This window comes from Varanus komodoensis, unplaced genomic scaffold, assembly GCF_004798865.1.
Source record: "Varanus komodoensis strain SLA01 unplaced genomic scaffold, ASM479886v1 scaffold51, whole genome shotgun sequence".
Classification (NCBI taxonomy): Eukaryota; Metazoa; Chordata; class Lepidosauria; order Squamata; family Varanidae; genus Varanus; species Varanus komodoensis.
Genome location: NW_025336100.1, coordinates 5,064,713 through 5,077,848, shown reverse-complemented (window position 1 = coordinate 5,077,848; position 13,136 = coordinate 5,064,713). Strand labels below are relative to the sequence as shown.

The following is a 13,136-nucleotide window of genomic DNA, read 5'->3' as shown; positions in this document are numbered from 1 at the left end:
CAGCTCCTGAAACAAATTAAATTCAGCTGTAACAGTAAGCCATAGAACATTCTCAAAAACCCTGCCTTGCAGGAAATATTCTGGAAAATGTTTTACACTGCCAATATTCCAGTTGATAAACCCAACTAAATTCACACATAGGACTGGACTGAATATGAGTAAAGTTGTTCTGGGGAATGAGTAATTGAGATCAGAACTTGTGTTTAGGCAGGTTGTTTACCCATAACTGTCGTTCTTCATATGGTCATCTATGCATTCACACATACGGCCTTCCACTTAGCTGACCATCAGCCCTCATGGGTCTGCTTTTTCTGGAGGTGGAGGGGCACTCCACGTCCTGCTTAGAGGGGTCAGCTACTCAGAGGGCCTTCTTTCACAGTTCAGCCTTAAGCCCGTCAGTCTCTTGGCTGAGGATCTGCTGTTTTAAGGCCTGGCAATGAGTGCCAGTCCCCACTATGTGCTCCTTCTCTAGGCAAAGGAGGCACAGCAAATGGCTATCAGTTGAGGGAAGCCTGGCCTCACAACAGGCACTGCTTCCAGAGGCCATCGACACCATTGCATAGATGGGTGAGCAGCAGATAGAAAGGGGGGAGTAGATGGTGGGGAAATGCTATGGAGATAGGAAAGCTGGATAGAAATACATGATTTTGTCAAGAAAATTTTTTCAGGTTGGTCGGCCAAGTGGCAAGCTGTATGTGCGATGCACAAGGACCAAGAACAACATATGTATCCTTGTCAAGCAAATTGGAACGCTGTATTGAAACAGATGGGAACAACCTGAAGTGTTCAAATGTAAAACCTTCCAATTCAACTTACCATTAACTCAATTACGCACATGGGAAAGGATTGGGGGCACATGCACTATTTGGGGGGGGGGTGTAAATTAGACAAAGGGGTATAGTTTAAAGGAGCTCAAGAAACAGTTTCCACCATTTAAAATGTTACATGTCACTGCTGTTTCTGTTGTTACATTTTGGTGGCTGTTTTTTATGGCCTTTATCCTTCCTGTACATGATTCTGAGAACTTCTTGCCAATTGAATGTTTTAAAAAAGCCGCCTGTTTAGCAGGCCTCAGTGGCCTCCCCAATGAAGCACTTGTGCACAATTTCAAGTTGACTTGTTAATAAATTTGCACAGATACAGCAAGCTAAATGTGCTGCATACTTTTTACTCTAAGCTGCAGCTTGGCTTATCATTGATTTCTTGTTCAGAAGCAAACTTGAGAAAATGTGTACTCTGTAAGTTTGGTGAACTTCTATGCTTTGTGTCAGAAGTTATTATGACTCTTCTGCTGTGAAAGCAACAGTTAGCAAAATAGCCTTAAGCGTGGCCAGTTTCACTCTAAAGCTAGAAAGTCGCTAGGATGCAGAGTGAAATTTAATTACAAAAAGCATTTGTGTGAAGCTTATTCCTTAAGACTACATATTACTATGCTGACTGGGACCACAGCATAGAGAAGTAAGGAAGCTGCCTTCCTTTGCTACCACAGTATGAGGGGCGTTCAATGTATTCTCGGTTTCGGGTTGATTTGCTATTGATGTGGGTAATTTAATTATTTCATTAGCTAATGACACTATCTGAGGGTATACATGCAAAATTTCAAATAAGTGTGATCATTAGTTCCCTAGTAATCCTCAGTGAAAGATGACCATGATGACTGATGCGACGATGTTGAAGAAAATCGAGCACCACGCTGTGATTAAGTTCCTTACAAAACAAGGAAAAAGTCAAAAAATCATTCACGAAGAGATGGTGGCCATTTACCAGGACTCTGCACCTTCATTATCTACTGTTCAAAAGTGGTCAAGTGAATTTAAAAGGGGCAGAGAAAGCATTGAAGATGACCCTCGCTCAGGCGGGCCGGTTACTGCCACTACGAAAGAAAATGTGAAAAAAATTGAGAAACTTGTATTGGAAGATGCCAGAATAAAAATCAAAATGTTAGCAGAGATGACAAACCTATACGTTGGTACCATATTTACTATTTTTCATGACCATCTTAACCTTTCAAAGGTCTGTGCAAGATTGGTGCCGCGAATGCTCATGGCGCCTCAGAAACAAGTGCGAGTCGAGTACTGTAGGGAGTTTTTAGAGCTCTGCGGTGAAGATCCATCGAGTATTTTTGACTGGATTGTTACTGGAGATGAAACTTGGGTTCATCACTATGACCCTGAAAGTAAGCAGGAGTCCATGCAGTGGCATAAAAAAGGTGCTGACCCTCCAAAGAAATTCAAAGTCACTCCATCAGCCAGAAAAGTCATGGCCACAGTGTTTTGGGACTCAAAGGGAAATTTGATAGAGTACATGAAAAAAGGTGAAACCATAAACGCAGCATCTTACACAACCACTCTGCATAATTTAAGAGAAGCAATTAAAGAAAAAAGGTGGGGAAAACTGACTGCAGGTGTGTTGCTTCTTCACGACAACACACCCATTCACATGGCGCGTTTCGAAGGCTGCTGTGTGAGACTGTGGTTTCGAAGAAGTAAATCACCCACCCTATAGCCCGGACCTGGCCCCCAGTAACTATTACCTATTCCTGAATTTAAAAAAAGATCTTCATGGAAAGCGATTTTCCGACGATGAAGAGCTCAAGGTGGCAATTAACACACATTTTTTAGACAAGGAGGAAGGGTAGGTTTTACAGGGAACTGAAAAGTTAATTTCTAGATGTAATAAGTGTATTGAAGTTATGGGGGATTACATTGAAAAATAAAATTTATTTCAATTTATTACTCCTTTTTCTTCATTCAGATACCGAGAATGCATTGAATGCCCCTCGTAGTCCTAATCTGGATCATGCCCTACAAGCCAAGAAGAAATCAGCAACCAATTCTTAGATCGGGTTTCTGTGAATCTAACCTGCAATTTCCACAACAGACATTTTCCAAGTCACATGGATTCCATAATCTTGCAGATCAGTCTTTTATTGGGGGGGGGGGGGCTCATGCAAATGTAGACTTGTACTAATGTCTGTTCATGTGAGTGCACACTTATGCAAGTGTTCTAGCATGCATCTGTAAATGAAATTCTTATACAAAACATCTGATTCCATCAATGAAGTGGAATATCAGGATGAGGGTTTTGTGGATGTTTTGAGACACACTTTCATATAGGAAGTAGTGAATTTGGTTGTATTAGCTCACTTGGAGGTTACCATGCTGAGCCTTTTTTTCAGAATAAAGACTATTTCCTGGAAGGGGGATCACAATTTTTTTATGCATGTCTTGTTTCGATTACATCATTCCCTTATAGTCATGTGATTTTCTTTGGTAGTTGACTCCAGACCATTTCCCAGGTGATCTGAACTATTGCCTGGAACCAGTACCAAAACATGGTCTCTACGAAAGTTTTGCAGCTCAGTGCATCCATTTCATCCTACACTTCAGCACTACGGAACACTTTAAAAAAGCTGCTTCTTGTTCTATTGAAATAATAACATTTGTCCTGTAATTTGAAGTAATAACTTCTCCCCTGCAGCTGCCAGCTGCTTTCAGCTTCCTCCGCAAGTGGTGCTTGTAGCTTCTCTCCATTGGTCTCCACAGCTAGATTATAAAGAGTGACTAGGATCATGCAATACAAGCAAAATTTTAATGCAGGGTAGAGATTAAGTGGGTAAACACTTGCACACTTCAAGGCAAATCTGCTAAAGCTCTTTAATGGAAAACAAGATGCTCATAAATGGAAATTATTTACAAAGTAATCAAAATATCACCTTTCAGATAATAAGTTGAGATTCCTTCAAATGCCCTAATTAAATATGGTCTAACATTTTAAGCTGAGTCCTTCCCAGATAAATACAATCTTAATAGCTTTTCCTTCAAATCAGATTTCTGGAAGCTCCACTCTAAAATAAGGAATGGGTTTAGGAATTTACTTCAGTTTCCATACAAACAGAAACAGAGGCTATGCACTACTCATCCTATTCTTCTAGTTCTTCCTGCTTCTTCTAGGTTAATTTTTGGACCAAAATTATTTTTCCTTCAGTTGCATGTATTCCTAAACAACAAGAGTGCAGAAATGCCACAAAAGGTAACATGAAGTACAGAATTCAGCTTCCTGAAAATCTCAGCCTTTTCTTTTTAAACAAACTACCTAGTTTTGAGGGCAGAAAATGTATGCCCTAAAAATAATGCTTGGTGAACAACATTTGGTCAAATTGCACACAGGCACTCCTTCTGATGCTCAGAGAACCCAATAACTATATACAGTAGACTCTCAGTTAACTGATACCCGAGGAGATTGGTAGATGCTGGTTAAATGTAGTTTCTGATTGCTTGAGAGTTACTATTAAAAACAGGCCTAATACTATACCCCATACTATACCATACCCTCTGTATTGACTTGATATTAATAAAATACAGTAATTAAAAGAAAATTAAACTTCTATCTTCTGAGACTGAGCCTTAATGTCATAGATTGATTGATTGATTGATTTAAACAACTTATATGCCGCCCCATCGCATGAGCCTCGGGGCGGCTTACAATCATAAAATCCCGCATAAAATACAAAAAAAAAAGTAAAAATCATCAAATAATTAAAATACATAAAATAGTGGACACAGCCTGGTCAATTTAAAATCAACAAATAAACCATTAACAGTTAAAATAGCATTTAAATAAAAAGGTCTTGGCCTGGCGCTGAAAAACAAATAAGGATGGCGCCAGGTGGACCTCTCTGGGGAGCGCATTCCATAGGCTGGGCGCCACTGCAGAGAAAGCCCTCCTCCAAGTACTCACCCTCCTAATATCTTTCACAGAGGGTTCCCAGAGAAGGGCCTCTGCCGCCGATCTCAGGGGGCGGGAGGGCATATATGGACGCAGGCGCTCCTTTAGGTAACCAGGGCCTAAGCCATTCAGGGTTTTGTAGGTGATAACCAGCACCTTGAATTGGACCCGGACTTCAATCGGGAGCCAGTGGAGCTGATGGAGAACTGGGGTTATATGAGAACACCCAGTCCCCGTCAGCAGCCTGGCAGCTCCATCTTGCACCAATTGAAGTATCCGGACTGTCTTCAAGGGCAGCCCCACGTAGAGTGCGTTGCAGAAGTCTAATCGGGAAGTGACCAGTGCATGTGTCACTGTTGCCAGGCAGTCATTCTCCAGGTAGGGACACAGCTGATGGATCAGCCGAAGCTGAAGGAAAGCACTCCTCGCCACCGCTGTCACTTGAGCTTCCAACAATAGCTCTGGGTCGAGGAGCACTCCCAAGCTGCGGACCCTGTCCTTAAAGGGAGTACATCCCCATTCAGGACAAGGTCAAAGTCCCCCATCCCAAAGCCCGATCCACCTACTAACAGGACCTCTGTCTTGTCTGGATTGAGCTTCAGTTTATTGGCCCTCATCCAGCCCATTACCTCAGCCAGGCACCAGTTCAGTACAGCCACTGCCTCACCTGGATTGGAAGAGAACGAGAGGTAGAGCTGGGTATCATCAGCATACTGATGATTCCGCAGCCCACACCTCCTGATGACCTCTCCCAGCAGTTTCATGTAGATGTTGAATAGCATGGGGGACAAAATGAATCCCTGCAGAACTCCATGGCGCAGAGCCATAGTCCCCCAGCACCACCTTCTCGAATTGGCCATTGAGATAGGAGCAGAACCACTGCAAAGCAGTGCCCCCAGCTCCCAATCCCGCTAGCCTATCCAGAAGGATACCATGGTCGATGGTATCGAAAGCCGCTGAGAGGTACAGGAGAACCAACAGGGACGCACTCCCCCTGTCTTTCTCCCTGCACAGGTCATCGTACAGGGCAACCAAGGCAGATTCAGTACCATACCTGGGTCTGAAGCCAGACTGAAATGGGTCCAGATAATCAGTTTCCTGCAAGACTGCTTGGAGTTGTCCCGCCACCACCTGCTCCAACACCTTGCCCAGAAACGGGATGTTGGATGTTGGCCACCGGTCTAGATAATTGACAAATCAACACTAAATTCCTCCATGAGCACTGCAGAGACTCTCACCTTTTTCAAGCCTCTTGCATAATTCCATTTTCTGCTTGAGGGTAAGCACTACGCATTTACACATACTTGTGATTGGGTGAGAACACAAATTTGAATAACAATAGATCCCAGTGATCAGTTTGTTTACCCATAGTGAGTTGGCCCAAGCAGTGCATCAAGTTTAAATTTACATTTACATTTCCACTGGAAATTGATTCTATTTTAATTTTTATTTAAAGTATTATTTCTTCCTTTTTTTTTTGCCAATTGCTTGAGAGTGTCAGTTGTTTGAGTTTCAGTTAACTTGCTGCCTATTGCTCCATAACTATAAAACTTGTTGCCCATGACTATCAGAAACAACTTATGCAAAACAGTAAAAAGCTGCATAATTATGCACAAAAGAATTCACAAGTCTTCGCAATTGGGGGCCATCAAATATAACTGGCCTCTAATCTAGTCTTCTCCAACAGGTGTCCTGCACAGTTTTCAGGCTGCAAGTCACAGCATTCCTGACTGTGCAGGCTGAAGCTCCTAAGAATGGAAGTCTGAAACACCTGGAATCACCATACTGGGGGAGTATGACAATCTCAAAATGAAGTGCATCACTTGCTCCAATCTAAAAAAAACCTACTAGTCACAAAAGAGGTAACAGAAGACATTGCACAAGACATTTATTTTTAAATACAATCCCTGAAGATCCAAAGGCACAGGTCAAATCTACTCAAAAAGTTCAACCAGTAATATTACATTCAGCAAACTTGCAAAGAACCCCCACACCACAGCAACATCTCCATTCCTTGCAATGTAGCAGCTTAAAAGGCTTATTTAAGAGGTTGCTTGAGATCAAACAAGCCAGTTCCTCCTTTTACCACTTTTCCTACCACCAGGCATGCAGAAGGAGATTGTAGTTCATCATAGGAGCCTAAAGCAAAAGAAAGAGATTATTGATATTTAAGTCTGATTTAATAAAGTTGTTTTTGGTTTTGTTTTGCAAAGGGAGTATGTTTTGGACTAGCACTAAAACTTGCTGTTGGAAATGAAATGAGAAGACTGATTCATTTTTCATGAGATCAGTTCAGTGGAAGCATGTCAAAAACACAGAAATGTACAATGGAGTACAACCATTCAAATTATCTGATTCAAGGAATTCCACTAATTGGAATGTGCCCTTTTTCTTTTGCTCAAGAAAGGACCCAAATCTCCTAACAACCAGGAATAGATGGCACAGCCACCCACATTTGTTTATAAAGATCAGCTAATGGAGACAAGGTCAATTGTCCCTACCAGCTATGCCATCTAAGGTTGAACAGAGCTGTAGGTTCAAGCACCTGGAGCTCTGCAAGTTGTCCATCCCTCTGAAATTCTGATTTTCCTACAACTAGATTACAGTCATGCTTTCAGTATTAGAACTTTCTCATTCTCCCCAAGACTTAAGTCTTCTTTTCCAAAAGAAAGAGATGATTCCTGAAATGTGTGGGCTGACAAGATTAGTTCTATTCCTCCATTCCAAGAATCTGGACAATTAAAGGCTTAGTCTGCTAAGTAAGCTGCACTATGGCAATGGAACTGAAAGGTTAAAAATGCACTAATTTCAAGATGATCTTGAGAGTTATTTACCCAGCATGGCTGCTTCCTTCAAAAACTTGAAGCTTGTTTCAAATGTCATTTGCTGTAAGGGGGATGAATTGGACTGCATCCCATAGCGATTCATTGGTTTATAAATGCCTTCAAAACACATGTAGTCTGACACCAGAGAGAGATGTCGAGGGTCTACAGCGATCCCTGTAAATATAGAAGGAATGTCAAAATCATTGCCTCCTAAAAGAAGGTTATAGGAAGATGTGAGGGGGATTTAAATGCAGCCTATTCACCAATACCTGTTTTTTAATTTTTTTTTTTTTTTTTGAGAAATACTGAAACCCTAAGGTACCCATTGCTGTTCCTGTGTCACACATTGGAAAGACCAAGACAGTTAACATGCTCATCCTTTTGTTCTAATTAGGTGGCAATAAGCCACTAAGCATCAAACCCTGTAACAGAAGTTAATGGATACTGCATGTCTAAGTATTACTGGCGCATCTGGCACATACAACATTCCAAGTATTTGAGGGAATGATCTGCAGGCTGCAAGTAAATTCGAAAAGAGTAACAGGGGAGGGTTAACTGTGCTTTTTGTTAGCAAATATTCTTTTCTGGTTGGGTGCAATTCATTCTGACATTGCAATGATGAGTGTAGAGAGGGATATCTACATGGAGATTATGGCCTCACCATCTGTCCTGCAAGAGCATCCTGCGAAAAGGAAGTCTGGTACAGACAGAATTGTTTTCAAGCATGCCTTATTTAGATTCAACAGACTTTATCTAAAACAGTCTTACCATATGCAGAAAACACATCTTTAATTTCTTTCTGAAGAACTCTCAAAGCAGCTTCAATGCCATAGGTACTGGCCATTGCATGAATGTCATTGCAATAAAGTCTGTTTACATCAAAAATCTGAAAAGGATAAAGTTGACAAATGCAAAGGTTCACAACATTCCACAACATCCACTCCTGATGGAACAGCTTCTGTGAAGTGCTACAGAATTATGAAATAAAGCATTAACAGTGGGTTGGTGACAAACAGAAACTTGCAGCATGGAGTGTCTGTAATTGAGCCCCAAGAGCTCCAGACTAACCCCCTTTGAGCAAACGTGCATGCACAGAGCTAACAGCAACCTTGACTCAAATGCTTAGGGCAGAAGAGTGGATGACTACATGCCCATGACTATGCTAGGCCTGGAATTATCACTTTCATATTCCAGTCTCAGAAATCTTTAGAAGCAGTTTCCTTCAATCCCAGCCTTTTCTTTTAAATATTCCAGTTGTATACAGCAGGTGCTGCTGAAAATGATCTTCATACTGAGAAGGTGCAAACATAGCAAATACAGTTAACTGTTAATAGGCAGGACAATACTATCTCCCTCCCCTCTATCATGAACCACTATCTCTACTACACTGAATTTCCATTTTTGTTTAGTAGTATCCTTCAACAATAGGTTCTGCAAAGATCAGGCAATGAAAGGGCATGCACAACAGACAACAAAGGCATAATGTAGGTAGGGTGCATCCTTTCCCTGCTCCCAGTCCTCCTAAAGCTATCACAGGGGACCCCTAGCAAACACCAAGGTTTCACCCCATCTCAATTGCCACTTGTCAGTGCAATCAGCTCAGCTCACCCATGCATCTGCCAAATGGATCTTCACCAAAAGGGCTGGCAGTAACAGGAGCTTCTTCTCCACTGGTGCTGCCAGCCCAAGATGGCGGGCAGAGGTGGCAGAGGAGTCAGCTCTAGCAGGCTATGCACCTCCTCTTTCCTACCAACCCAAACAGTGGTTAAGGTGGTGATGCAGCCTGCCCATGCTCTGCTGGTGCCAGCAGCAGCAGCCGCCAGCCCAACAGCCTAACAGTGCAGTTGTGCCAACATCAGCAGGAGTTCAGGGTGGCCATGCCATCCCATTATGCAAATCACCTTTGGCAGCTGCCCCCAAGTAATATTTGCCCAGCAACTGCTTGGCAAGAAGTGAAAGCGTTTTCACCCCTGGAGTTATCACATTGTCCAGGTTAGGATTACATGGCAACCACAGGAGTGGCTACCAAACCCTAAAATAAACCATGGGCTTGTAAACAACCCTGAATAAGCTGTGGTGGTTTCACATGACACAACAAAACCTTTGGCTTATAAGTTAGGGAGGCTTGTTATATGATGTGAACTGAATTTTTAATATCTCCAGTCTAGAGAAAAAGGAGAGAAAGGAGTACTAGAGAAAAAGTACTACTTCTACTCTTCATGGATTACTGCCTTGCCATGGCAAAGGTGCTTGTGTAGCTCAATGAAGCTATGAGCTATATCGTGCAAGGGCAACCAAGACAGACAGGTCATAGCAGAGAGCTCTGACAAAACATGATCCACTGGAGAAGGAAATGGCAACCCATTCCAGTACCCTTGCCATGAAAACCCCATGGACTGTTTTAAAGGGCAAAATGATATGATGCCGGAAGATGAGCCCCTCAGGTCAGAAGGTGATCAATGTGCTACTAGGGAAGAGCAGAGGACTAGTACTAGTAGCGCCAGAAAGAATTAAGCGACTGGGTCAAAGCTGAAAGGACACTCAGCTGTGGATGTATCTGGTGGTGAAAGGAAAGTCCGATGCTGTAAAAGATCTATACTCCATATAGAAATAGAAGAAAATAATAGAATAGGGAAGACTAGAAATCTCTTCAAGAAAATTGGATATGAAGGGAACATTTCATACAAAGATGGGTATGATAAAGGACCAAAATGGCAGGGACTTAACAGAGGCAGAAGAGATTAAGAAGAGGTGGCAAGATTACACAGAATAACTATACAAGAAAGAGCTTAACATCCCTGATAACCACGATGGGGTGGTCACTGACCTCGAGCCAAACACCCTGGAATGTGAAGTCAAATGGGCCTAAGGAAGTTTGAGCAACAACAAAGCTAGCGGAGGAAACAGTATTCCAGCTGAGCTATTCAAAATCCTAAAAGACAATGCAGTTAAAGTGCTACACTCAATATGCCAGCAAATTTGGAAAACTCAACAGTGGCCACAGGGTTGGAAAAGGTCAGTTTACATTCCAATCCCAAAGAAGGGCAATGCCAAAGAATGCTCAAACTACCACACCATTGCACTCATTTCACATACTAGCAAAGTTATGCTCAAAATCCTACAAGCTAGGCTCCAGCAGTATGTGGACCGAGAACTACCAGAAGTACAGGCAGGATTTCGAAGAGGGAGAGGAACTAGAGATCAAATTGCCAACATACGCTGGATCATGGAGAAAGCTAGGGAGTTCCAGAAAAACATCTACTTCTGCTTCATTGACTATGCTAAAGCCTTTGATTGTGTGGATCACAACACACTGTGGCAAGTTCTTGAAGAGATGGAAGTGCCAGATCATTTTATTTGTTTCTTGAGAAACCTATAAGCGGGTCAAGAAGCAACAGTGAGAACTGGACATGGAACTACTGATTGGTACAAAATTGGGAAAGGAGTTTGGCAAGGCTGTATACTGTTGCCCTGCCTATTTAACTTATATGCAGAGCACATCATGAGAAAGGCGGGGCTGGATGAATCACCAGTTGGAATTAAGATTGCTGGGAGAAATATCAACAACCTCAGATATGCAGATGATACCACTCTCATGGCAGAAAGTGAAGAGGAACTAAAGAGCCTTGTGATGCGGGTGAAGGAAGAGAGAGCAAAAGTTTGCTTGAAACTCAACATTAAGAAAACTAAGATCATGGCATCCGGTCCTCTCAATCCTGGCAAATAAATGGGGAAGAAATGGAGGTAGTGACAGATTTTATTTTCTTGGGCTCCAAGATCACTACAGACAGGGACTGCAGCCAAGAAATAAAAAGATGCTTGCTCCTGGGAAGGGAAGCTATGGCAAATCTAGACAGCATAATAAAAAGCAGAGTCATCACCCTGCCAACAAAAGTGTGTATAGTCAAGGCTATGGTTTTCCCAGTTGCAATGTATGGCTGTGAAAGCTGGACCATAAGGAAGGCTGAGTGCCGAAGAATTGAGGTCTTTGAATTATGGTGCTGGAGAAGACTCCTGCGAGTCCCTTGGACTGCAAGGCGATCGAACCAGTCAGTCTTAGAGGAGATCAACCCTGACTGCTCTTTAGAAGGCCAGATACTGAAGATGAAACTCAAATACTTTGGCCACCTAATGAGAGGGAAGGACTCACTGGAGAAGAGCCTAATGCTGGGAACAGTTGAGGGCAAAAGAAGAAGGGGACGGCAGAGAATGAGGTGGCTAGATGGAGTCACTGAAGCAGTCGGCATGAGCGTAAGTGGACTCAGGGGGATGGTGGAGGACAGGAAGGCCTGGAGGAATGTTGTCCATGGGATTGCGATGGGTCAGATGCGACTTTGCAACTAGCAACAACAACAACTACTACTACTACTATTATAAATTATTACTATTATGATTATTGCTACTACTACTACTACTACTACTACTACTAATTTTCTATACTGCTGCACAGCTGGAAATTTCTGGGTGGCTTACCAAAAGGTTTTGGTTAAAAGGATCTAACATACCAGGAAAATGCTGCAAAGTGGCCATTAAAAGTAACAGCCATTCTTGTAAGTAACAGGGTTCCTCACTCTTTACTCTTCTGCCAGATTATAGAACCCACATAACATTACATATACTCATGCACACTAATTACGTACTTCTACATACTGGAACAGTTCTGGAAGGTTTATCCCTTCAGTTTGCATAGTGAGTATTGTTTCTCCATTCTTATTGCTGGTTGTATTTAAGAAACATCGTGTGATCCCCCTTGTCTCTTGGATAACCACGCTGTTTGCTAGAGTTGTCACTAGTGCGGCAAGATCAAAGTACTCCTTCGTTATAGGAAGCTTCAGTGAAACCTAGATGGGAACACAGAATAGTACTGTACTAATTAAAATAGAGCCTTCAGACAATTAAGAAAAATAAAACACACACATGCCATGAAGACATACCATCTTCTTAATTTATGTTGCCTTAAAAATGATCTTCTCAATAACCTAAGGGGGATAGTTAGCAACTTTTTTCCCTTCTTTTCTTTTTTTGGTCACAGGGCCTCAGAAGAAATTGCCAAAACCGTGTCTATTGATATCTCTGGAGCTCCACTAATTTGGGGTACCATGATGAAGTAGTCACCAGTAGACACTCTGGTGCTATTCATAAGATATGGGGTGGGTTGTGACTTATTTAAGCCAAGATGAGCAGCAATGCCCACAAGCACTATTCTGACAGTTCAATCCCTTTCTGTGAGTTGCTGTGCCATGTTAACAAGTCTGTGGGCTCTTTAAACCTGCTGGCCAGGTTTGCATGCTACAACTGCCCATAGCTGGGGACTGAATCTTCAGATAGCACCCAATGTTTACTGTGACTCAAATAAGCCATGGAACGCCATGCTGAGTAACATGAACCTGGTCTTTTAGTCATTTTGGATGCAATAATAAGCCACCATGAAGGCTTAGAACTGCATGCCAACTGACCTTTTGCATAAGCTGCTGTGGGGACACTATCACAGAAATCAAACAGAGGTGCAAGTTCACAGTATTTGTTGAGTCAGAAGGGGTATAAGACACTAGCAGACCTCAAGGAGGCCTCACATGAGATGCT

At 42.3% G+C, this 13,136-nt stretch overlaps 1 protein-coding gene across 2 annotated transcripts in view; it reads right to left on the bottom strand.

Annotated features, from left to right (window-relative positions):
- Positions 1–6,599: 6,599 nt before the first annotated feature.
- The window catches only part of POLR1A (RNA polymerase I subunit A), a 47,671-nt gene continuing 41,134 nt past the window's right edge, over positions 6,600–13,136 (bottom strand). For both annotated transcript variants that reach the window (XM_044447423.1, XM_044447424.1), the window contains 4 exons: positions 12,194–12,394; positions 8,322–8,439; positions 7,563–7,727; positions 6,600–6,867 (listed from right to left, as the gene is read on the bottom strand). In XM_044447423.1, coding sequence (XP_044303358.1) covers positions 6,767–6,867; positions 7,563–7,727; positions 8,322–8,439; positions 12,194–12,394 — 585 coding nt within the window. In that variant the 3' untranslated portion in view covers positions 6,600–6,766. The remainder of the gene's footprint in view (positions 6,868–7,562; positions 7,728–8,321; positions 8,440–12,193; positions 12,395–13,136) is intronic.